Source organism: Coregonus clupeaformis, chromosome 23 (genome assembly GCF_020615455.1).
Source record: "Coregonus clupeaformis isolate EN_2021a chromosome 23, ASM2061545v1, whole genome shotgun sequence".
NCBI lineage: Eukaryota > Metazoa > Chordata > Actinopteri > Salmoniformes > Salmonidae > Coregonus > Coregonus clupeaformis.
In genome coordinates, this window is record NC_059214.1 from 39,101,357 (window position 1) to 39,128,751 (window position 27,395).

Here is a 27,395-nt window from a genome sequence, read left to right on the forward strand (position 1 = left end):
TGCAATGCATTGTTGAGAATTGGCACTGTGTGATTAGTGTAATACCAATTCTAATACTCAATGTTGACACTGAGGAATAAAAGCTATTTTCTGACACATTTGCAACCAAAAGAGAGTAAGAACGTTCCTATTTCCCCTTGTGCAAGAACACCAATAGCATAATGCCCTACTGGACTGCAGTGGGGGAAATGCAACAGCTCTAACCCTATTCCCTATTTGGTGCACTACTTTTGCACAGAGGCCCATGAGCCCTGGTCAGAATTAGTGCACTGAATAGTGAACAGGGTACCATTTGGAACATAAACCCCTGGGTGTTACAGAGGATCTAGTTAAGGGACTATCAGCAGCAGACAGCACATTCTGTGCTCTGACAATTTTCAAATGCCCTTGGGTTGAGGGCGGCTTGTGTTGCTCTCCCCCTCACTCTCCTCTCTCTCAGAGCAGAGGAAGGATTTGCAACAGCTTAGCAGAAGGGATGATTGAAAGCATTATCTGGACAATAAGAGAGGCTAAAACTAGGCTATAACTGTCTAGTCAGTGATGAGAATGAGAAACCACAGAGACCTGGAGTGTTTGATCAGATAAACAACAGATGGGAGATAGCGGTGATGGAGGGTATTGGGAAGGATCCAAGGTCCAACAAGGCTGGCAAAAAAATATATGGGTTCTTCTAAACAGAATCTGATTGTTGATAGCCTAGTTTGTTTTATACCACCAGTCAAGGGTTTAATTTTTAAGTGCTAAGATAAGATTTCATCATACATTTTAAAACAAAGGTAGCTTTTTAAATGTTTATCTCAGCCTATTACAATTTATCTTCAGGTAACAAAACCTGTGTTTATCTGAGGAAAAAGTCATTTCCACTCACTGTCGCTCCTCTCATCGTTTCCCCTCTCTCCTTCCTCTGACAGGCTCCTGCTCCTGCTGCTTCCCCTGCTCCTCCGGGGCTGACCCATGCCACTAGACCTGGAATGCTGGAGGACGTACAGAGGACACAGCTGGTTTAGACTACATGGAAGTACAGCTATTTGAACTGAAGCTTGATGTTATGTTTTATGAAAGCAAAGGGCCTGGAAACATATGGTAATGCAAGCTGCTCAGTGTTCACAGAACAACAAACCCCTCCTTCAGCAGAGACATTAAATACACAACAGCAGGCAAATAAATATCATTACTGATATCATGTTGTAGGCCACTGGGCCAATGTGCTCTGGCTGCCACTGCTGGAAGGAAACTGAAATCAGAGGCTGTAGTGTTGAGGTTATATAAACACACACACAGGTTATAACAAACCTGAAGGAAGCTAAATTATGCCTGCAGTTGTTAGATAGATATGAGGTCATGAGTGTTTGTTGATTAGACTGAGGCACATAAACAACAAGTACCCTATATGCACCAGCAACGCACATGTCTGCAACCACAACCATATAAGACATCTCTCAATGGAAGTGGTCATTTTTCCTTCAAACATTTCATAAAGGTTGCCACTTGACAAACATGCTGCCTCTAGCTCAGCTTCAATCAAAATGCAATGTGCTCTATCAGCAGGGCTGGCAGCCCTATGCCTGTCTGAGCTCATTTTTCCATGTGTGTTGCTGAGGCGAGTCTCACTGTGCTGAACCAGTCCCTGATGGAGATGGATAGGGAGCTGGGTAGGAAAGAAAAGGGCAACTCTAATAGCAACAACCCACGGCTACTCTTTGCTGCTAGATGCTTTCCACTGCAGAAATGAAATGCTTCATGAAATTAGACTTTGCTTTGCCTCTAACATTCCATGACAAACTGGCAAGCTGCTGGGAATCTAACTATTAACATTTTTACATGGGGACACCAGTCTACAGATAGCTAGACACTGCCATGTTTTTCTGTCAATCAACGTGTACACAAACCTAGCTAGCTAACAAAAAGCTAGAGCTAGTTAACAAAAACCTAGTAGCGAGCAACACACACTGACAATCAACACTGACCACGTTTCGCAAGAGGTTTGGACTGAAATGCACACCATTGTTCTGCAAGCGTTCCCATCCATGTTTCTGTTATCATGTTTTATGTGGCGTAGCTAGCTAGCAAACGTGACCAGCTAGCTAACACTGATATGACACTAGTTAGCTGCTGTTAGCGATTTTATTTGACCCGACATTTGCACATGAAAACTTTATTGACCAACGAACTATCTAGCAATCTAACTAACTACCCAGTAACTAGCTAGTTACGTCGAGGCGAAACGACAACTAACCCCTTGCTACATGGCTAGTGTTAGCTAAGTAGCTACAAATGCGCTCTCCTCCATGTGTGCCACTTCTTGCTTGTGTGAAGCGCGACAGCTAACTTTGCTAGCCTTGCTAAAACACAACTTAGAAGAACTCTTAACTAATACTTTCGTATTCATGTATGGACTTTTGTCTTTCGTGGATGTATATATGAGTAAAAACGTCTTACCTCTTCTTTAGAATTAGGGCTTAACTCCACTGCTAAATCGTTGTCGTTTATCTTTGTAGCCATTTCCCCCTTGTCCTTTTCCGCAAGTTTTGCTACGGATAGCAGTAAGAACCGAAAAGAACGGACGGAATATTATATTGCGATGTAACAAGTGCCATGTATGATGATCTCAGATATGAGGATTAGTGATGCGCGGGTTGACTCAACCCTGTAGGGGGGTTTGGGGATTTTGGCAGAGGTCCGTTATCTACTTTCCCTGAGTCAGATGAACTCATGGATACCATTTTTATGTCTCCATGTCCAGCACAAAGGAAGTTAGAGGTAGTTAAGGTAAGAATCGAGGCAAAAGTAAAAAATCTCTGGATTAACTATCTAATTTTAGCTAAATGTAATAATTAATAAATTGCCAACATTTCTTTAAATTGACAATTCTGTGAACTGTCTTGTGCAAGTTTTAAATTGGCACAATACCTGTTAGCAAAGGTGTCAGCTAGAGATGACGTGCAGTAGCTTACAGGGATTTCTAGTTTTGCAAGATATCTACTTTGATGCTAATTAGCATTTTAGAATCTGAGAGTAAATAGACTCGAAAATATTGATAAAAGTCACCTTGTCCGAGAGAGATTTGCATGGTTATCGAAACGTCACCCCAGGGTAAGCCTACACGAAACACAGCCCTTATTTTAGGTGTTTCTAAAATCCTCTATGGGAAACATTCATGGCAGAAAAACGATTGGAACCATTTCCCTGTTTGACTGCTAGGTTTTATGGATATTATGACACCTCCACTGTGGGGCTCTATGCTAACCAGCTTTAGGCAATGACTGGAAGTCTATGGGTATCTGCTACCATGCTAGTAGATACCCATAGACTTAATTAACATTAGACATTTACATTTACATTTTAGTAATTTAGCAGACCCTCTCTCGAAACTGCCTCTAACTTCCTTCACACTGGATACATAGATATAATGATGGTATCCACAAGTTCTTCTGACTCTGGCGAAGTAGAATGAAGAGAAAACAATATCTTAACAAAGTCCATAAATGTATAATTCTTGTGCAATTTATATCTATAGGCTACATTGAGGTTTTTATTTTATTATTTTAGGCTATCTGGCATTAGTGCTTAAGCCTAAGCTTTAGGGCCTAACTGTACGCGCACCAAATAGCCTACATGCCAATCGGCAAATGCTTTAGGGAACAGGCAGAAAAAGTTAATGTCATCAACAGAGGTGAAAAGGACAATGTCGGAGTTTAATTCAATAAGAGAAAAGCTGCGAAATGGAGAGTGGAAACTAAAGAGAAGGGAGGGCCAGAAAAGTCATGTTTGGGAAATATTTGGGGAAGTGGTAAAAGAGGATGATAGCAGTGCCAGCTATGTTATGTGTGATAATTGTGAGGCGCTATACAAATTCGACAGTCACAAGATGGGGACTTCAAATCAGCCTATAGCACATAAAGGGAACTATACCCTTGCCTTTTGGCGGATCCATTTGTGTTTTCATGGTGGGTGAGAAAGGAGTTGGGTGCAGTTGAATCAGTGAAGGTAACCTGTAGTGGACTTGTGATATGTATATATATATATATATATATATATATATATATATATTTTTAGGGGGTAGATCAGCTTTAATATTGCAGATAGATTGTAACTTCCATCAATGTAATTGTCTGCATCACTTCCAATCCCCCATATGTTTTTTTTCTCTCGCAAATATATATATATATATGTATATACACAGTTGAAGTCTGAAGTTTACATACACTTACAGTGTGGGGAAAAAAGTATTTGATATCCTGCTGATTTTGTACGTTTGCCCACTGACAAAGAAATGATCAGTCTATAATTTTAATGGTAGGTTTATTTGAACAGTGAGAGACAGAATAACAACAACAAAATCCAGAATAACGCATGTCAAAAATGTTATAAATTGATTTGCATTTTAATGAGGGAAATAAGTATTTGACCCCCTCTCAATCAGAAAGAATTCTGGCTCCCAGGTGTCTTTTATACAGGTAACGAGCTGAGATTAGGAGCACACTCTTAAAGGGAGTGCTCCTAATCTCAGTTTGTTACCTGTATAAAAGACACCTGTCCACAGAAGCAATCAATCAATCAGATTCCAAACTCTCCACCATGGCGAAGACCAAAGAGCTCTCCAAGAATGTCAGGGACAAGATTGTAGACCTACACAAGGCTGGAATGGGCTACAAGACCATCGGCAAGCAGCTTGGTGAGAAGGTGACAACAGTTGGTGCAATTATTCGCAAATGGAAGAAACACAAAATAACTGTCAATCTCCCTTGGCCTGGGGCTCCATGCAAGATCTCACCTCGTGGAGTTGCAATGATCATGAGAACGGTGAGGAATCAGCCCAGAACTACCCGGGAGGATCTTGTCAATGATCTCAAGGCAGCTGGGACCATAGTCACCAAGAAAACAATTGGTAACACACTACGCTGTGAAGGACTGAAATCCTGCAGCGCCCGCAAGGTCCCCCTGCTCAAGAAAGCACATATACAGGCCCGTCTGAAGTTTTTCCCAATGAACATCTGAATGATTCAGAGGATAACTGGGTGAAAGTGTTGTAGTCAGATGAGACCAAAATCGAGCTCTTTGGCATCAACTCAACTCGCCGTGTTTGGAGGAGGAGGAATGCTGCCTATGACCCCAAGAACACCATCCCCACCGTCAAACATGGAGGTGGAAACATTATGCTTTGGGGGTGTTTTTCTGCTAAGGGGACAGGACAACTTCACAGAATCAAAGGGACGATGGAAGGGGCCATGTACTGTCAAATCTTGGGTGAGAACCTCCTTCCCTCAGCCAGGGCATTAAAAATGGGTCGTGGATGGGTATTCCAGCATGATAATGATCCAAAACACATGGCCAAGGCAACAAAGGAGTGGCTCAAGAAGAAGCACATTAAGGTCCTGGAGTGGCCTAGCCAGTCTCCAGACCTTAATCCCATAGAAAATCTGTGGAGGGAGCTGAAGGTTCAAGTTGCCAAACGTCAGCCTCGAAACCATAATGACTTGGAGAAGATCTGCAAAGAGGAGTGGGACAAAATCCCTCCTGAGATGTGTGCAAACCTGGTGGCCAACTACAAGAAACGTCTGACCTCTGTGATTGCCAACAAGGGTTTTGCCACCAAGTACTAAGTCATGTTTTGCAGAGGGGTCAAATACTTATTTCCCTCATTAAAATGCAAATCAATTTATAACATTTTTGACATGCGTTTTTCTGGATTTTTGTTTTGTTTTTCTGTCTCTCACTGTTCAAATAAACCTACCATTAAAATTATAGACTGATCATGTCTTTGTCAGTGGGCAAACGTACAAAATCAGCAGGGGATCAAATACTTTTTTCCCTCACTGTAGGTTGGAGTCATTAAAACTATTTTTTCAACCACTCCACAAATTTCTTGTTAACAAACTATAGTTTTGGCAAGTCGGTTAGGACATCTACTTTGTGCATGACACAAGTAATTTTTCCAACAATTGTTTACAGACAGATTATTTCACTTATAATTCACTGTATCACAATTCCAGTGGGTCAGAAGTTTACATACACTATGTTGACTGTGCCTTTAAACAGCTTGGAAAATTCCAGAAAATGATGTCATGGCTTTAGAAGCTTCTGAGAGGCTAATTGACATCATTTGAGTCAATTGGAGGTGTACCTGTGGATGTATTTCAAGGCCTACCTTCAAACTCAGTGCCTCTTTGCTTGACATCATGGGAAAATCAAAAGAAATCAGCCAAGACCTCAGAAAAACAATTGTACACCTCCACAAGTCTGGTTCATCCTTGGGAGCAATTTCCAAACGCCTGAAGGTACCACGTTCATCTGTACAAACAATAGTACGCAAGTATAAACACCATGGGACCACGCAGCCATCATACCGCTCAGGAAGGAGACGCATTCTGTCTCCTAGAGATTAACGTACTTTGGTGCAAAAAGTGAAAATCAATCCCAGAACAACAGCAAAGGACCTTGTGAAGATGCTGGAGGAAACAGGTACAAAAGTATCTATATCCACAGTAAAACATGTCCTATATTGACATAACCTGAAAGGCCACTCAGCAAGGAAGAAGCCACTGCTCCAAAACCGCCATAAAAAAGCCAGACTACGGTTTGCAACTGCACATGGGGACAAATATCGTAGTATTTGGAGAAATGTCCTCTGGTCTGATTAAACAAAAATAGAACTGTTTGGCCATAATGACCATCGTTATGTTTGGAGGAAAAAGGGGGTTGCTTGCAAGCCGAAAAACACCATCCCAACCGTGAAGCACGGGGGTGGCAGCATCATGCTGTGGGGGTGCTTTGCTGCAGGAGGCACTGGTGCACTTCACAAAATAGATGGCATCATGAGGAAGGACAATTATGTGGATATATTGAAGCAACATCTCAAGACATCAGTCAGGAAGTTAAAGCTTGGTCGCAAATGGGTCTTCCAAATGGACAATGACCCCAAACATACTTCCAAAGGTGTGGCAAAATGGCTTAAGGACAACAAAGTCAAGGTATTGGAGTGGCCATCACAAAGCCCTGACCTCAATCCTATAGAAAATGTGTGGGCGGAACTGAAAAAGCGTGTGCGAGCAAGGAGGCCTACAAACCTGACTCAGTTACCCCAGCTCTGTCAGGAGGAATGGGCCAAAATTCACCCAACTTATTGTGGGAAGCTTGTGGAAGGCTACCCGAAACGTTTGACCCAAGTTAAACAATTTAAAGGCAATGCTACCAAATACTAATTGAGTGTATGTAAACTTTTGACACACTGTGAATGTGATGAAAGAAATAAAAGCTGAAAAAAATCATTCTCTACTATTATTCTGACATTTCACATTCTTAAAATAAAGTGGTGATCCTAACTGACCTAAGACAGGGAATATTTACTAGATTAAATGTCAGGAATTGTGAAAAAATGAGTTGAAATGTATTTGACTAAGGTGTATGTAAACTTCCGATTTCAACTGTATATGCCATATCTTTCTAATTGTGCTCTTTCACAAAAGCTCTCAACCTATAACCTATATACTTATTATGGACACAGTATGCTTACAGTATTAGTTATCTTGTTGTTATTAGTTTTTATTAGTCCCATCCTTCAACTCCATTCAACACCACCCATCTATCTCTTAACACCATCCAAATTGGATTTCTATTTGCCATATACAGTGGGGAAAAAAAGTATTTATTCAGCCACCAATTGTGCAAGTTCTCCCACTTAAAAAGATGAGAGAGGCCTGTAATTTTCATCATAGGTACACGTCAACTATGACAGACAAAATGAGATTTTTTTTTCCAGAAAATCACATTGTAGGATTTTTAATTAATTTATTTGCAAATAATGGTGGAAAATAAGTATTTGGTCAATAACAAAAGTTTCTCAATACTTTGTTATATACCCTTTGTTGGCAATGACACAGGTCAAACGTTTTCTGTAAGTCTTCACAAGGTTTTCACACACTGTTGCTGGTATTTTGGCCCATTCCTCCATGCAGATCTCCTCTAGAGCAGTGATGTTTTGGGGCTGTCGCTGGGCAACATGGACTTTCAACTCCCTCCAAAGATTTTCTATGGGGTTGAGATCTGGAGACTGGCTAGGCCACTCCAGGACCTTGAAATGCTTCTTACGAAGCCACTCCTTCGTTGCCCAGGCGGTGTGTTTGGGATCATTGTCATGCTGAAAGACCCAGCCACGTTTCATCTTCAATGCCCTTGCTGATGGAAGTAGGTTTTCACTCAAAATCTCACGATACATGGCCCCATTCATTCTTTCCTTTACACGGATCAGTCGTCCTGGTCCCTTTGCAGAAAAACAGCCGCAAAGCATGATGTGTCCACCCCCATGCTTCACAGTAGGTATGGTGTTCTTTGGATGCAACTCAGCATTCTTTGTCCTCCAAACACGACGAGTTGAGTTTTTACCAAAAAGTTATATTTTGGTTTCATCTGACCATATGACATTCTCCCAATCCTCTTCTGGATCATCCAAATGCACTCTAGCAATCTTCAGACGGGCCTGGACATGTACTGGCTTAAGCAGGGGGACACGTCTGGCACTGCAGGATTTGAGTCCCTGGCGGCGTAGTGTGTTACTGATGGTAGGCTTTGTTACTTTGGTCCCAGCTCTCTGCAGGTCATTCACTAGGTCCCCCCGTGTGGTTCTGGGATTTTTGCTCACCGTTCTTGTGATCATTTTGACCCCATGGGGTGAGATCTTGCGTGGAGCCCCAGATCGAGGGAGATTATCAGTGGTCTTGTATGTCTTCCATTTCCTAATAATTGCTCCCACAGTTGATTTCTTCAAACCAAGCTGCTTACCCATTGCAGATTCAGTCTTCCCAGCCTGGTGCAGGTCTAGAATTTTGTTTCTGGTGTCCTTTGACAGCTCTTTGGTCTTGGCCATAGTGGAGTTTGGAGTGTGACTGTTTGAGGTTGTGGACAGGTGTATTTTATACTGATAACAAGTTCAAACAGGTGCCATTAATACAGGTAACGAGTGGAGGACAGAGGAGCCTCTTAAAGAAGAAGTTACAGGTCTGTGAGAGCCAGAAATCTTGCTTGTTTGTAGGTGACCAAATACTTATTTTTCACCATAATTTGCAAATAAATTCATTAAAAATCCTACAATGTGATTTTCTGGATTTTCTTCCCTCAATTTGTCTGTCATAGTTGACGTGTACCTATGATGAAAATTACAGGCTTCTCTCATCTTTTTAAGTGGGAGAACTTGCACAATTGGTGGCTGACTAAATACTTTTTTCCCCCACTGTATCTTTCAACTGTACTGTGATGTTTCACAAAAGTTCTGAACCTTTCTATTCTCATTGTTTCTACAGATTGTAAATTGAAAATAAACATTTTTGCTAAAAGTATTATATATTATTGATCGATTGACTATGACTTTTCAGATCACCCAGTAATGCTATCTGCAGGGTTAGCTCCAGGTAAATATTGCAATCCTTTAGCCATTCCTGGACCTGTGTCCAAAAACAAGCTACAAATGGACAGTACCAAAACAAATGATCTAATGATTCTGTCTCTTCGCAGCAAAATCTGCAGAGCTGGGAAGATTGTATCCCCCATATAAATAACATTCTATTGGTAGCAAGAATTTTATATAATAATTTAAATGGAAAAAATCTGTTTTGAATCCGGCGTTGTTTTGCGTATCAGTTCATAAACACTATGCCATGGGATCGGTACGTCAAAAATCTCTTCCCAACTATTTTGCAATCTATATGGAATGGCTATCAATCCTTTGGTCCTTAAATGAAACTGGTATACTTGGTTATTTATCACAGTTTTCTTTAACCAATTCTGTTCTTTAATGCAAGGCCGACAGACAAGTTCCTTACATTTTACCCCTTCCACTTTCCTCTTCCAAGTTTTTTAAATCAATTAGTATATTTGAGTTTAACCACAATATTTGTTGCATAATTTGTTCTGTCGTTTCTGGAGGATTAAATTGAAATTGCAACCAACTTTCTATGGCTTGTTTTAGAAATAGTGATATTTGGGAGATGATTTCCTTTTCAAATAACTGAACGTGTGAGGTTGTAATCTGAATAAAGGGGAAAAGGCCATTCTTGAATTTGCTAGAGAACCAGTTTGAATTTAAGTATAACTTTTGAAGCTTTTAGTGATAGGTCTAATGCTTTAATATTTAATAATTTCTGTCCTCCGAATTCATATTCATTTTATAAATAGGCCCGTTTAATTTTGTCTGGCTTGCCATTCCAAATCAAATGGAATATTTTTTTTCTCATTTAATTAAAAAAACTGTTCGCTAGGCGTAGACAAGACCATAAGCAAATAGGTCAACTGGGATAATACTAAAGAGTTAATCAAGGTGATTTTTCCACAAATAGACAGGAATGTACCTTTCCATGGTAGCAAGATCTTATCTATTTTTGCTAACTTTCTATTAACATTTATTGGAGTGAGATCATTTATTTCATTTGGGATATGTATTCCGAGTATATCCACATCACCATCAGACCATTTTATTGGTAAACTACATGGTAATGTAAAATGTTAATTTTTTAGTGATCCAATATGTAATATAGTACATTTATCATAATTTGGTTGTAATCCAGAGAGGTTAGAAAATGTATCTAGATCCTCTATGAGGCTGTGGAGGGATTCAAGATGACACCTTTGTTTTTAAGCCCTGGAATTCTAATCCTTTGATATTATTGTTGGATCTGATTTTAATAGCTAACATCTTGATGGCCATAATAAATAGATATGCCGATAGTGGACAACCTTGTTTCACTCCTCTTGACAGTTTAAAACTTTCTGAGAAATAGCCATTATTGACTATTTTCAATGTAGCTTCCTTCCTAAACCTGTCTGTTTAGAATGAATAATGTCCGACAATACCTTTTTAATTCTATGAGCTATACATTTTGCTAGAATTTTTGCATCACAACACTGAAGTGTAAGGGGCCTCCAATTTTTTTAATGGACTGGATCTTTGTATTTTCCACTTGTATCCTGTTTCAGTAATAATGAAATCAAACCTTCTTCTTGAGTGTCTGATAATCTACCATTTACATAGAAGTGGTTAAAACATGCTAATAACGGTCCTCTGAGCATATCAAAAAAGGTTTGGTATACCTCGACTGGTATGCCATCCAACCCTGGAGTTTTCCCGGACTTAAAAGTCTTTAATTGCATCCAGAAGTTCCTCCTCTGTAATTTCACCTTCACATGAGTCTTTCTGTATGGCTGTTAATTTTACATTTTCAATAGATAAAACATCTCTACAATTAGCTTCAGTTAGAGGAGATGGAGGCGACTGAAACGAAAACAAATGCTTAAAGTACTTTGTTTCCTCCTTCAAAATATAATTTGGTGAATCATGGGTGACTCCGTCATTTGTAACCAGCTATTTTTGGTAGCATTCCTATGCTGAAGATAAGAAAATTATTTGGTGCATTTTTCCACATATTCCATCCAGTTTGCTTTATTTTTTATAATATATTACACTTGATCTTTCTTGAATAAGTTTCTCAATTTCTTTTAGTTTTTCCTCTAATTTATTCTGAGCCTCTATGTTACAGTTTTTATTGCTATCTATCTGTTCTGTTAGACCTTCTATTTCCTTTGTTAGTATGGACTCTTTTGACCTAAATTGCTTTTGTTTTCGAGATGAGTACTGAATTACATGGCCTCTAAAGGCACATTTAAAGGTGTCCCATACAATAAGGGGATTTGCTGTACCTATGTTATGTCGGAAAAAATAAGTTATAAATTCCTCTGTCCTAGTTAAAAACAAGTTATCATCCAATAGGCTTTGATTAAATGTCCAATATCCGCGCCCACGTGGAAATTCAGTAAGAGTAATGTATATGCCAATTATATGATGGTCCAACCGCATTCTGTCCCCTATCAACACTTTTTAAACTTTTGGTGCCAACTAGAATGACATAAGAAAGAAGTCAAGACGACTAGCTTGATTGAGTCTCCACCATGTATATCTCACTAGATCAGGATATTTAAGCCTCCATATATCTACTAGTTCTAATGTATCCATGACATTCATGATTTCCTTAAGAGCATGAGGGTGATTGTTTGTAGTGTGATTTCCTTTACGGTCCATTGAGCTATTTAAAACGGTATTATAATCTCCCACCATAATAATAGAGTCTTGAATTGCTTGCAGGGTTGATAATTTATTATATATATTTTCAAAGAAGTGTGGATCATCATTATTTGGTTCGTAAAGGTTAATGAGCCATATCTGTTTATGGTCCAATAACATATTTTTAAAAAATCCATCTACCTTGCGTATCTGTTTGGACAATTTGTACATTCGGATCAAAATTACTGTTAATTAATATCATCACCCCTTTTGGAGTTTCTTTGCCCATGGGAGAAGTATATTTCGACGCAACTTCATCTAGAATTGTTGAATGAGTTTCCTGTAAACAATAGATATTATATTTATTCTCTTTTAGCCATGTAAATATTGTTCTACTTTTGTTATTATCTGCTAAGCCATTACAACTATAACTGGCTGTACTTATTTCACCATATACCATAATGAGGTACAAGTTTCAAAACTATTTATCATTATATATGTTTGTAAATTTACCAATAAAAAATACCATAGTGATTGAGTGTCCATATACAGTGAGGGGAAAAAGGTATTTGATTACCTGCTAATTTTGTACGTTTGCCCACTGACAAAGAAATGATCAGTCTATAATTATAATTTTAATGGTAGGTTTATTTGAACAGTGAGAGACAGATTAACAACAACAAAGTCCAGAAAAACGAATGTCAAAAATGTTATAAATTGATTTGCATTTTAATGAGGGAAATAAGTATTTGACCCCTCTGCAAAACATTACTTAGTACTTGGTGGCAAAACCCTTGTTGGCAATCACAGAGGTCAGACGTTTCTTGTAGTTGGCCTCCAGGTTTGCACACATCTCAGGAGGGATTTTGTCCCACTCCTCTTTGCAGATCTTCTCCAAGTCATTAAGGTTTCGAGGCTGACGTTTGGCAACTCGAACCTTCAGCCCCCTCCACAGATATTCTATGGGATTAAGGTCTGGAGACTGGCTAGGCCACTCCGGGACCTTAATGTGCTTCTTCTTGAGCCACTCCTTTGTTGCCTTGGCCGTGTGTTTTGGGTCATTGTCATGCTGGAATACCCATCCACGACCCATTTTCAATGCCCTGGCTGAGGGAAGGAGGTTCTCACCCAAAATTTGACGGTACATGGCCCTGTCCATCGTCCCTTTGATGCGGTGAAGTTGTCCTGTCCCCTTAGCAGAAAAACAACCCCCAAAGCATAATGTTTCCCCCTCCATGTTTGACAGTGGGGATGGTGTTCTTGGGGTCATAGGCAGCATTCCTCCTCCTCCAAACATGGCGAGTTGAGTTGATGCCAAAGAGCTCCATTTTGGTCTCATCTGACCACAACACTTTCACCCAGTTCTCCTCTGAATCATTCAGATGTTCATTGGCAAACTTCAGACGGGCATGTATATGTGCTTTCTTGAGCAGGGGGACCTTGCGGGCGCTGCAGGATTTCAGTCCTTCACGGCGTAGTGTGTTACCAATTGTTTTCTTGGTGACTATGGTCCCAGCTGCCTTGAGATCATTGACAAGATCCTCCTGAGTAGTTCTGGGCTGATTCCTCACCGTTCTCATGATCATTGCAACTCCACGAGGTGAGATCTTGCATGGAGCCCCAGGCCGAGGGAGATTGACAGTTATTTTGTGTTTCTTCCATTTGCGAATAATCGCACCAACTGTTGTCACCTTCTCACCAAGCTGCTTGGCGATGGTCTTGTAGCCCATTCCAGCCTTGTGTAGGTCTACAATCTTGTCCCTAACATCCTTGGAGAGCTCTTTGGTCTTGGCCATGGTGGAGAGTTTGGAATCTGATTGATTGATTGATTGCTTCTGTGGACAGGTGTCTTTTATACAGGTAACAAACTGAGATTAGGAGCACTCCCTTTAAGAGTGTGCTCCTAATCTCAGCTCGTTACCTGTATAAAAGACACCTGGGAGCCAGAATTCTTTCTGATTGAGAGGGGGTCAAATACTTATTTCCCTCATTAAAATGCAAATCAATTTATAACATTTTTGACATTCGTTTTTCTGGATTTTTTTGTCGTTATTCTGTCTCTCACTGTTCAAATAAACCTACCATTAAAATTATAGACTGATCATTTCTTTGTCAGTGGGCAAACGTACAAAATCAGCAGGATATCAAATACTATTTCCCCTCACTGTAGCTGTACCATGATATTTGCATTGCTACTAAGTAACCCTCCAATTGTTCTCCACTAATTCCCCCGCTAAAGCCCCTCCCCGTCCCAAATTGGGACGTCATCCCATTGATCGGCATATCACCCCTGTCCCTCCGGATCCCTAGGGCCCCGAGAGGCCAGGACCCATCCATCGAAAACAGCACACAGTGCCACCCACAAAACAGAAGCAGGTCAACCGCCAAAAGCATTTCCAATGCTCTCACCTCAAATATATATATATATATATATATATATATATATATATATATATATATATATATATATATATATATACCTATTTAAAAATATATATCTATTCAAATATCTTGCATATCTTATTTTTATTATTGTATTACATTACATTTTTGACAAGCAATTATTATTTTAGCAAACAATTATTGTGGTTCATCCTATATTCTCCCTAACGTCCTTACCCCCCTTGCAACAGATGTGGGATAAACACACACACACATATTCTAACACACTCAACCCCTTTCCTCCACAATCAACCATACAATCAGATGCTTAACGGTAGTTACATCCCAGAGCCCAACTCAAGAAAGGACCTGATTTACGAATGCATACAGTGGGGAAAAAAAAGTATTTAGTCAACCACCAATTGTGCAAGTTCTCCCACTTAAAAAGATGAGAGAGGCCTCTAATTTTCATCATAGGTACACGTGAACTATGACAGACAAAATGAGAAGCCTCTTAAAGAATAAGTTACAGGTCTGTGAGAGCCAGAAATCTTGCTTGTTTGTAGGTGACCAAATACTTATTTTCCACCATAATTTGCAAATAAATTCATTAAAAATCCTACAATGTGATTTTCTGGAATTTCTTTTCTCAATTTGTCTTCTCAAGTTGACGTGTACCTATGATGAAAATTACAGGCCTCTCTCATCTTTTTAAGTGGGAGGACTTGCACAATTGGTGGCTGACTAAATACTTTTTTCCCCCACTGTATACTGTTACAGCTGTTTGAGAAAGCATGCAAGATTGAGCAAAAATTGACAACAATGTGAGATTTGATTAATCTATTTTATCTATGTCAAGTCTTAGGTGATGGAGATCAGATCCACCCTCTTCACCTGAGACACAAACACTCTGGTCCCCCATTGTAACCATTTTCCCCAAGCATCTCTGTGCAGTCAGACGTTTGATTTTTGGTGCCACCTGGGCCACAATGATAAGCCCCTCTCTGATTGTCCGAGTGTGACCCCCTCCCCATGGGTTACTGCAGCCAGTGTTGCCAGCACTGCCACTACCTGGGTGGGGGTACCCCACCGGAATCCCCACCGGCTAGGTACAAGGTCGTCAAGGTTCTCATTAGCAGCTTTGAGAATTTCCTTGTATATTATGCTCTCCCATCAGGGGGCTCTGACTTTGTAGGACCAACCCTGCCAGGCAGGCTCAGAATCTTGAGGGGGCGGTGCTGCTCAAGTAGGTCTCTGACCGCATTAATTTGTCTATTTTGGCTGCATATAGTCAACTCACAGCAGGTCCATAAAACAGATGGGGACTTCTCTTTGGTGTATGGGTCACTCAGGTGGGTGTCTAGGATATAGGGTTGGGATCGTTCCATCATGATAGGACAATAAATAAATAAAATTAGATGTATACTATATTTTAAAATGTATATCCCTCATCTGCACAAAATTGAAAGCTCTCTCTCACAACCCCTGCTCACAGACACACGTTGGTTCTGGGATATGCAACCATTTCCTTTCTCAATCACTTAACGCCACACTTATTCAAACACAAAAACGCACACCACACCTTCCATCACAATTCATCCACACATACCCACATACTGTGCCTTCTATGTCTTCTGTTTGCTATGTTTTTATCTCCACTATGTTGATTGAGTACTTGTGTTCTAATTTAGTTGTATTTGAAGATTTATTATTTTGCTTGTTATCTTTTCTTGTAATACCGTCTTTTTTCTTTATAAAATACTATACCTACTATAAATGTGCTTTATTATTACAATCCCTACCATGGCTAGTATTGGGTGTTATATTATTCGACTCCTCTATTAGAACTTTCAGAATAGCCATGGAGTAGTCTTTGTGTCGCGGAACATTTGGTTGTCAATATACAGTTTATCGACAACGAGAGCAACACGCTTCCCTTTTAATCTATTTTCCTTGAAGATTGGATACAGAACCTTGCGCCGTTCTGCAACTGATCATTCATGCCTATTTTCGTGCCAGCAAGTATTTTACCTAGGCTTTTAACCATTACTTTATCCTTAAAAAAAACACATTTGGCAACGATTGGACGCTAATATTTCTGTCCTCTTTGTCCGAAACGGTGTACACGTTCGAGTTGTATTTTGTCGACAGCCTCGAGTGGAATTTGAAGCGCTGTAAGAAAGAAGTACTTCACTATTTTTTCTGTAATCTCTCCCTCTTTTTCCTGGATACCCGTAAGTACTAGATTTTCTCTCATCAATCTAGTTTGTATGTCTAGTAAGGCTTCTCTCAGAAAGTTGTTCTCCTTTTTAAGTTCCTTAACGTCCGTTTCCATCCTAGTGACTGTCCCTTTTAGTTTTTTTGTATCGCTCTCCATTATCGCAGCTTTTCCGTCACTCATTTCAAGACTCGCCTTCAACTCTTTTACGTAATTACTGACCAACTCTAGTATGCCCAGTTTGTCATTTATCGACTTCAACAAGATGCTTTCCACACTTACCAGTCCCAGTGGTGAAAAGCATAAATCATCTGTATCAGTCGAGGAGATTGATTCTCCTCGTTTATCTTCCGTCATGTTTGGGTGTTGCGTGTTGTTGTAATATTTGTCGATACATTTCTCTAGCCTTATAATTTGTTTTGTGTTATTATCCAGATTGAATGTTATTACCCTCGAATATATGAAATGTTAATATTTAGTCTAACTTACTGATATTGAATATTATGTTTTTATCTTGAGGTGATTTGTACCGCTGTGTATTCAATACGCCATCTTCTTGTGGACTTGTGATATTTCTTTGTGTCTCTTTGGATCAGAGGGAGCGGGTGCTCCTTCTCATGCAACTTGGGTGAAGATCTGTTTCTTGCTTTGCTCTTAGGAACAGGGCACCATTGAAATGAGTGATTTCTGGGGTAGTGTTAAGTGTGGAGATGGAGCAATTGAAGTTGAAGATTCTTGGTGTTTGTGCTGCTCGCCGCTTGGTGCGTCGCAGACCCGGTGGGGAGCGTGGTGAAACAGAGGAGTCACTGTCAGTCGTTTTGAGTCAGAGTCTTTACCCGACAAAGTCATGTTAGGATATATCAGTTATCCTGTTAGAGCTTTTGTGCCGAATCCACTGCGTCGTTTCGGGTGCAACGTTTAACTGTAGGGGTGCCCATGTCGCTGGTGATTGGAAGTGTCCGGTGTGAGAGAGGCAGGTTGAACTGGCCAGAGTCAGAGTAGTGCAGAAGGTGTCCTATGCTGAGGCAGTGAAGAAAGTAGAGGAGGATGGGTCAAGGGTGAGGGATCCTGAGAGGATTCCAGTGAGTAGTAGATTTGTGCAAGCATAGTGGGACAGGCCAACGAGTGATTTATGCTTCAGTAAGGTTGGCTTCTTAATGTTTTTACTGTAGCAATGGTTATCAACTGTACCGCAGAAATGGAACATAAATCACAGAAAATATATGTTGTGGTGGCAGCTGCAGAGATGTATTTGGGTATACAAGATTTGACTTCATAAGAGTTACAGGGTGTGTTGAGGGGTGGTGTCCCGTCCTCCCAGGCCGTTGGCATGGTGCATGAGCAGATAGGGTCAAAGTAGTGGAATGGGGTAGTGGGTTTTTAATGAGTGTAGGTGGTGTTGTCTAGGGCTATATTTCATTTTCTTAGAGGAACAGGACTAATGAAGATAATTTAATGTGGGTAGGCAATGACTGGCCTCACACTTCAGTACAGTAGGTGGCGGTGTATGCACATAAAAGTTGGATGCGATCCGCCAACCAAATCCCAAAGAAGAAAAAGAACAAGAAGAAGGGAACTGCCTACTGTTCAGATGGGTTAAATGGAAACTGAAATCTGACTGTAGCACAGGAGGTTGGTGGCACCTTAACATTTTTACTCAGGAACAGGAGTGGAGAAATATGATTTCTTTCTTTTAGCATCTTGAAAGAATGCAAATGCGTAGTTAGATACCATCTGTAGAGGTGCTATCTTTATCAGCATCATTAAAGCTGATAGTATTTCAACCCAATAAAATATGCATCCAAGCCAAACTGAAATCTTAATATAAACATATTGGGATATTTTCACAGCTTTCTATTTCCTTACAACTGGTCAAACTGATGTAATTGCCCTTTTTCTTTTAGTTATTGTGTTTTCTCCCCGGTCCCTAAACGTCTTTGCTGCGTGTAAGAACCAGAGATGACAGAGAACTTTACCGATGTCAACTAGATTGAAGCATTCATTCAGTGGCAATTTTAGCATGTAAATCTTGGTGGGGCAAAACAAAGAAAAGTGGGATGCATGCCAGCAAAGCCACTACATAACACAACACTAAACAATGAATTATTTGCACTATAACGGTGACAAACGGTGCCCACAAATTGTTAGGGCCTACATAAAGCTGTCCCAACAGCAGAGTCCCAACAGCAGTCCCAAACCTTACCACTGCTACACCTGGCTATCAGCGGAGCCTTGTCTGGCAGCGAAACAGTTCATTCAGCCTCATTTACTGCCTTTTAAAAAAACATAGCTGATATGGCTGACTTGCTTAAACATATGTGGTTTCTATTGACAATTGAGATGTACAAACTATGGCATAAGGGGACGACAAGCGAATAAGAGGCAATCCGTAATTTCGATTAAGATATTAATGAGCGAGCTATGACGGACGTAGTCAATATAACTATTTGTTCAGCACTTTTGAAATGTACAGCGACAGAATTCAGAACATGGGCCGTTCTTACAGTGTTCTCCCTCTACACCAAGTCAGAACCGTAGAATAAATAAAGGGGGCATATAAGCAGACAATGAAAGCTCTTATAAAATATTCAATGATTACATTTCTCTAAAACAGGTTATAGGCTACATGTGCACCACCAAGTTAGAACAGTAGGTGAAATTAAGAGGTGAAAATAGACCAAATTATTAGGGTGAGGCACATGGGCTACTAACAGCTTACTACACAACATACACTTAATATTACTTAATTCTCTGGATTTATGGTGGGAACTCGAAGAAAAACCACACAGCCACTCCACTGAATAGCAGACTAGTGATTGCTTTGCAATGCTTGCAGTTAGCCACTGATTCCTTCCAAACCACTCATTATTGAATTTGCGATTTCCAACTTGTTGTGTAATGTTTATGTCCAATGGCCGATTAGCACCAATACGTTTTATCTATAATTTCTCTTCATTATTTCTCTTCATATGACAAGGATTAAAAAGGATTTGCCAGTAGATTGTCGACTTGATTCATTATGATGACTGCTAGCTAAGATATTGAAAGTATGATGTTGACATTATCAGTCCAATCAAAGCTACTGTACATATAACGTGATTTGACGTCATTTTATCTGTGGCCAATGACCTTGAGCTTTCTCGGATGGGCACTTCTAATGTAACTCTATGGCAGCACCCAAGGGGCTAGAATTTTCGAGGTCTACCCTTAGACTTGGCGGTGACGTAGTGTCCCCATGAGTGACAGAACACTGAGCCAATCACGACGCAATGCTCCGTATTTTCTGCTGGCTTGCCCCACCACCACAGAAAGCACTGAGCTGGCCTCACGAGTGGCGCAGTGGTGTAAGGCACTGCATCACAGTGCTAGCTGTGCCACTAGAGATCCTGGTTCGAGTCCAGGCTCTGTCGCAGCCGGCCGCGACCGGGAGACCCAAGGGCGGCGCACAATTGGCCCAGCGTCGTCCAGGGTAGGGGAGGGTTTGGCCGGCAGGGATGTTCTTGTCCCATCGTGCACTAGCGACTCCTGTGGCGGGCCCGGGCGCAGTGCACGCTGACTCGGTCGCCAGGTGTACGGTGTTGGAACACAAATTCAGACAGCTGATGTTCTGTAAGAGCTGAAAAATCTGGACCCCTACAAATCAGCTGGGCTAGACAATCTGGACCCTTTCTTTCTAAAATTAGCCGCCGAAATTTTCGCAACCCCTATTACTAGCCTGTTCAACCTCTGAGATCCCCAGAGATTGGAAAGCTGCCGCGGTCATCCCCCTCTTCAAATGGGGGTGACACTCTAGATCCAAACTGTTACAGACCTATATCCATCCTGCCCTGCCTTTCGAACGTTTTTGAAAGCCAAGTTAACAAACAGATCACCGACCATTTCGAATCCCACCGTACCTTCTCCGCTATGCAGTCCGGTTTCCGAGCTGGTCATGGATGCACCTCAGCCACGCTCAAGGTCCTAAACGATATTATAACCGCGATCGATAAAAGACAGTACTGCGCAGCCGTCTTCATCGACCTGGCCAAGGCTTTCGACTCTGTCAACCACCGCATTCTTATTGGCAGACTAAATAGCTTGGTTTCTCAAATGACTGCTTCGCCTGGTTCACCAACTACTTTTCAGATAGAGTTCAATGTGTCAAATCGGAGGGCCTGTTGTCTGGACCTCTGGCAGTCTCTATGGGGGTGCCACAGGGTTCAATTCTCGGGCCAACTCTATTATCTGTGTATATCAATGAAGTTGCTCTTGCTGCTGGTGACGCTCGGATCCACCTCTATGCGGACGACACCATTTTGTATACATCTGGCCCTTCATTGGACACTGTGTTAACAAACCTCCAAACGAGCTTCAACGCCATACAACACTCCTTCCGTAGCCTCCAACTGCTCTTAAACGCTAGTAAGACTAAATGCATGCTCTTCAACCGAACGCTGCTTGCACCCGCACACCCGACTAGAATCACTACTCTCGGCGGGTCTGACCTAGAATATGTGGACAACTACAAATACCTAGGTGTCTGGTTAGACTGTAAACTCTCCTTCCAGACTCACATTAAGCATCTCCAATCATAAGTTAGATCTAGAATCGGCTTCCTATTTCGCAACAAATCTCCTTCACTCATGCTGCCAAACACGCCCAAGTAAAACTGACTATCCTACCGATCCTTGACTTCGGCGATGTCATTTACAAAATAGCCGATCTGGAACGATCTGCAAAAATCTCTGAAGCTGGAGACTCTTATCTCCCTCACTAACTTTAGGCGTCAGTTGTCAGAGCAGCTTACCGATCACTGCACCTGTACACAGCCCATCTGTAATTAGCCCATCCAACTACCTCATCCCCATATTATTTATTTTGCTAATTTGCACCCCAGTATCTCTAGTGTTAATACGAAATGTTAACTATTTTGCACTATGGCCTATTTATTGACTTACCTCCATAATTTACTACATTCGCAACACTGTATATATATTTTCTGTTGTATTTTTGACTTTATGTTTTGTTTACCCCATATGTAACTCTGTGTTGTTATTTTTATCGCACTTCTTTGCTTTATCTTGGCCAGGTCGCAGTTGTAAATGAGAACTTGTTCTCAACTGGCTTACCTGGTTAAATAAAGGTGAAATAAAAAAAATATAAAAAGAAAAATAACGCTTTATACAGAAGTGAATACAATCCTGACTTAAATTATATACGGTATGTACAGTGGGGGAAAAAAGTATTTAGTCAGCCACCAATTGTGCAAGTTCTCCCACTTAAAAAGATGAGAGAGGCCTGTAATTTTCATCATAGGTACACGTCAACTATGACAGACAAAATGAGAAAAAATAATCCAGAAAATCACATTGTAGTATTTTTTATGAATTTATTAGCAAATTATGGTGGAAAATAAGTATTTGGTCAATAACAAAAGTTTCTCAATACTTTGTTATATACCCTTTGTTGGCAATGACACAGGTCAAACATTTTCTGTAAGTCTTCACAAGGTTTTCACACACTGTTGCTGGTATTTTGTCCCATTCCTCCATGCAGATCTCCTCTAGAGCAGTGATGTTTTGGGGCTGTCGCTGGGCAACACGGACTTTCAACTCCCTCCAAAGATTTTCTATGGGGTTGAGATCTGGAGACTGGCTAGGCCACTCCAGGACCTTGAAATGCTTCTTACGAAGCCACTCCTTCGTTGCCCGCGCAGTGTGTTTGGGATCATTGTCATGCTGAAAGACCCAGCCATGTTTCATCTTCAATGCCCTTGCTGATGGAAGGAGGTTTTCACTCAAAATCTCACGATACATGGCCCCATTCATTCTTTCCTTTACACGGATCAGTCGTCCTGGTCCCTTTGCAGAAAAACAGCCCCAAAGCATGATGTTTCCACCCCCATGCTTCACAGTAGGTATGGTGTTCTTTGGATGCAACTCAGCATTCTTTGTCCTCCAAACACGACGAGTTGAGTTTTTACCAAAAAGTTATATTTTGGTTTCATCTGACCATATGACATTCACCCAATCATCCAAATGCACTCTAGCAAACTTCAGACGGTCCTGGACATGTACTGGCTTAAGCAGGGGGACACGTCTGGCACTGCAGGATTTGAGTCCCTGGCGGCGTAGTGTGTTACTGATGGTAGGCTTTGTTACTTTGGTCCCAGCTCTCTGCAGGTCATTCACTTGGTCCCCCCGTGTGGTTCTGGGATTTTTGCTCACCGTTCTTGTGATCATTTTGACCCCACGGGGTGAGATCTTGCGTGGAGCCCCAGATCGAGGGAGATTATCAGTGGTCTTGTATGTCTTCCATTTCCTAATAATTGCTCCCACAGTTGATTTCTTCAAACCAAGCTGCTTACCTATTGTAGATTCAGTCTTCCCAGCCTGGTGCAGGTCTACAATTTTGTTTCTGGTGTCCTTTGACAGCTCTTTGGTCTTGGCCATAGTGGAGTTTGGAGTGTGACTGTTTGAGGTTGTGGACAGGTGTCTTTTATACTGATAAGTTCAAACAGGTGCCATTAATACAGGTAACGAGTGGAGGACAGAGGAGCCTCTTAAAGAAGAAGATACAGGTCTGTGAGAGCCAGAAATCTTGCTTGTTTGTAGGTGACCAAATACTTATTTTCCACCATAATTTGCAAATAAATTCATAAAAAATCCTACAATGTGATTGTCTGGAAAAAAAATTCTCAATTTGTCTGTCATAGTTGACGTGTACCTATGATGAAAATTACAGGCCTCTCTCATCTTTTTAAGTGGGAGAACTTGCACAATTGGTGGCTGACTAAATACTTTTTTCCCCCACTGTAATAGGCTTTATTACATCTAAAGCAGGGTTCCCCAACTGGCTGCCTGCGGGCCAAATCTGGCCCGCCAACAATATTATTTGGGCCCCCAAAGCCCCCCAAATTAATTATGAATTTTATTTTAATTTTAATTGTATAACAATAATAACAAAACAATTATCTGACCCGAGATGCAAAAAGTCCCAAATGCAATGTCCCAAGAAGGAAGTTACCCTACCTAAATAATGCAAATAATACATGTTTACTTAATTCATGAGGAGAGAGAATGCAGTTAACTACTAAAGTAGGCAGCGGACCATTTTGTGGTGCTGAAATGTAAAGCTGCAACCGCAGTGCAATCAATAGGAGGTGAACAGCGCCTGGTGCTGAAAATATAGCTAACTTTTTATGCAAGTGACGCACAGTAACCGATGGAGAAAAATTACACCAGTTGAGTAATTCATTTAAACAATAATCTTCATTTAAATGTAATTGGGTCATTCTACAGATTCGGTGACATTTCAGTATTGTCAGTGTCCCAAGATGTACTAGTGTTATAACTTGTCAGAACATTTATCAAACTACACTTAAATTACAACATTTCAAAGTTTTACATGTTTTTAATATGGAGTAGAGAATATGATTTTAAACAGAGATGAATTTCAATACTTATATGTTTGCTTTTCTTAGGAGTATTAAGAATTTCGCCTGTCCCTATTGACCATCATGCAAATGGCGTGACTCATTTTGAGTACACAGTGTTAAATAATAATGCTTTTTTTGTTAAATTAATTGTATATGCCCCCTTATTATGCATAATCCATTTTCTCAGCATAAGACATTTTATTTTCTGAGAAATTCAGGCTTTTACCCCTGTCCTTGTATTTCTTTCAACCCCGTAACGCAACAATACCCCCACTCACAATTAAATAATGGTTTGATCCTGTGGACATCATTTATGAGGAAGTGACATCATACAAGTCTTCAGAGAAGCCTGGTGTGACAAGTGGTAAGCTGCTCTCTCACTTTTTATAAATATTTCATGTTTTTTAAGCACATATGGGCTTTGTCAATCTCAGGTATTCAACTCTGTTGGGGGGGGAATTCATAGTTAAGATTTTACCAAGAATTGTTTTTATAGCTATGAAGTATAACAATGTCTTTTGTTGAATAAGGCCATGTGGCACACTGCTAGCTGCTAGCATCCCGAATTAGCAACAGATTAGCACAAAATCTTCAACCCTGTCACATTCAACCCCATCACATTTTTCAATGTTACGGGGTTGAATGGCTGTTACAGGGTTGAATAGCTGTTAAATCTTAGCAATATTTAATGTATATTGCTTAATACCAATCATATTTTCTTGTTGAATGTTTGTTGTTTACGGTTTTACAGTATCAACTAAAAGTACGAGGAATTTTTGAAAATAATAACTTAAAAAAAGTGACAATTAATTTGTTCTCTCTCCTATATACATTGACATATTTAGGAGTATTATCTGCAAGTTCACGTTCATTTTACTACATAGTGATTAAAAGGATACAGTAATTAGTTTTGGAGAGTAAACTGGTCATTGACTTGACCTTGACCTACAATTTCAGATTCAACAATGGCAAAAACAGCAGCAGAAAGGCAAAGAGAGTACAGGGCAAGAAGAAATGCTGATCCAGAACGAAGGGAAAAGTACCTCAGGAGTGAACGATGAGATGGACAAAATATGTTTTAGCAGGAAAGAAGAAAGGAATAGGAGATCTAGATAAGAGAGGTCAAAAGATGAGGAGAAAGGGATGGAGAAAAGCGAAGGAGCGGCAAAAGCAAAGGGAAATGGCTGTTAATACTATTGCCACCCCTCCACAAAGTCCTGATAGAGACGTGGTGATGTCACATGAGGAACACATTGATCCCCCTAAACCGGTGACTTCTAGGCACATGGAAATACAGAAGGAAGTGTGGGCTAGGCTCTCTCAGTAAAAATGGTGAACAAACTGTAGGCTTACCTATAGGTTATTAATGTTAAGATGTTTGCTTAATGTTCAAACATTCAAACAACACAGACATTCCTGCCATTACTCTGGATATTTCTATGAAATCAATGAAATGTTGTAACTGTTGTTAGTTTATTAATGTGTTTTAATCTGTCTAGATTTCATCTTGATTGTTTAAACTTTAAAAGCTATGTTGACAGTAGTTTAAAATGTTAAAAAATGGCAACATGTGACCTATATAGGTTATCAATGTTAAGATGTTTGCTCAATGTTCAAACAGACTCCTGCCATTATCAGATGGATATTTTTATGAAATCAATGAAATGTTGTTACTGTTATTAGTTCATTAATGTGTTTTACTCTGTCTAGCTTTCATCTAGATTCTTTAGATTTTAAAAGCTATGTTGACAGTAGGTTTAAAAATGTTTAAAATGTTTAAAAAATGGCAACATGTTAGTCATCTCAAAAGATAAAACATATGACACGTGATGCTTTTCACTCAACCCTGTTACATGATTTTCAACCCTGTTGCGGTGCATTCATCCCTGTTACGAGATTTTTTTTTACATTTTTGTATTAAATACACAAAATATAACATCAATAGTGTTTTTATTGTGTGTATTAAATCAGGGTAAATAAGGCTATTTCAATTTTGTCAGGAATTACGCAGCATTCTTGCACATTTCTTGCGAAAATGTGGAGTTAGATTAGACATTTCTTCATCGTAAACTGGAAAGGATGGTGCTGGTCAGTTTTTCTTGATTTTCTCTTTAATTACAATATGCCATTATTTACAAGGGACATCTAAACTGTGAGATTATGCCAGAAGCTGATCTCAAGCTTATTGGAAAAATGAATAGTTGAATAACAAAATGACTGTGATGGGGTTGAATTAAATTGGGACTTGTTTGAGAAAATAATACAGAATAATAACTTAATACTCTACATTGAGATGGGAAAAAGGTATTTTCTATCAAGTACACACATTACTTTGTCACATCAAATAAAAAAAAGCTTAAGATTTTAATGTTCATTGTTTCATCCTCCTCAATCACAAAAGGCACCGAATCTGTAGAATGACCCAATTACTTACAATGGCAACTGGCCCAAAATGTAGAATCCTACATAAAACAATAATTTAAAGAACAAAAGTCGATGTCTGTAAATGTCTGTGTCTGAATGTCTGTACCGGTTCCTGTCGTGAGTCTTGATTGCGTTCATATAGGAAAAGCAGGACTCGCAGGCAATGTTCCCCCTAAGCTGTGCCCGTGCCTCCTCCAGGACTGCCACGCAGAAGAAATGCCAGGCCGCGCAGAGACGCGAAAGATTGAACTTCACTGAGTTCGCCCCATTAGTTTGCACTATATAGATCAACGTTGTTTCTGTGTTCGGATTATATCAACATCATATCAGCCCCTTTTTTGATGCAAAAAAATAAACAAATCTAACTTTGCAAGATTGAGTCTGTGATTTTGTTGTAGGCAGAGCCAGAGCACAATGGAGTAGAATTCTATTGGCTGGGGTAGCCCAGGAGCGGTCTTTCAATCATCCACGAGTGAATACGCTTTTCAGATCAGTTCAGATCAGAGCAGCACGTGTGCACATTTGTTGATAATCTTTGCTAGTTAGCGATATATTAGGCCAGTTATAGATACTGTAAGTATAAGTCAGCAATGGGAAGTTACTGCTTCCTACAAGAGCACAAAACGTGTAGGCTACGTTTCTTTGAAAAGCCTGTCAGGTAAAAAGCTTATGTCTTAATTAAAGGGGCAGTGTTGTATTTTGAGACAGGCTTGAATATGCAAATAAGCCAATTGGTAGTGGGGTAGCTTACATTGTCTAATTCTCTGTATGGTAATAATTATTTATTTATTTTGTGAAGTGGTTTCTTGCATCATACAACAGAATACAATGCAATTTACAGTCACCTATTTGGCCCATGGTGTTACAGACCAAGTAAAAAAAGCATGAATTAATGTCAAGCCCTTCAT

At 40.1% G+C, this 27,395-nt stretch overlaps 1 protein-coding gene across 2 annotated transcripts in view; it reads right to left on the reverse strand.

Annotated features, from left to right (window-relative positions):
* Nucleotides 1–27,395, reverse strand: part of LOC121536977 (pre-mRNA-splicing factor CWC22 homolog) — a 185,479-nt gene that overhangs the window by 43,994 nt on the left and 114,090 nt on the right. Inside the window, exons 1-2 of one of the 2 annotated variants that reach the window (XM_041844673.2) lie at nucleotides 2,440–2,613; nucleotides 869–974 (exon numbers count right to left, since the gene is read on the reverse strand). In XM_041844673.2, coding sequence (XP_041700607.2) covers nucleotides 869–974; nucleotides 2,440–2,502 — 169 coding nt within the window. In that variant the 5' untranslated portion in view covers nucleotides 2,503–2,613. Of the gene's footprint in view, nucleotides 1–868; nucleotides 975–2,439; nucleotides 2,614–27,395 lie in introns of those variants that run through there. The other variant, XM_041844674.2, reaches the window with a different exon arrangement.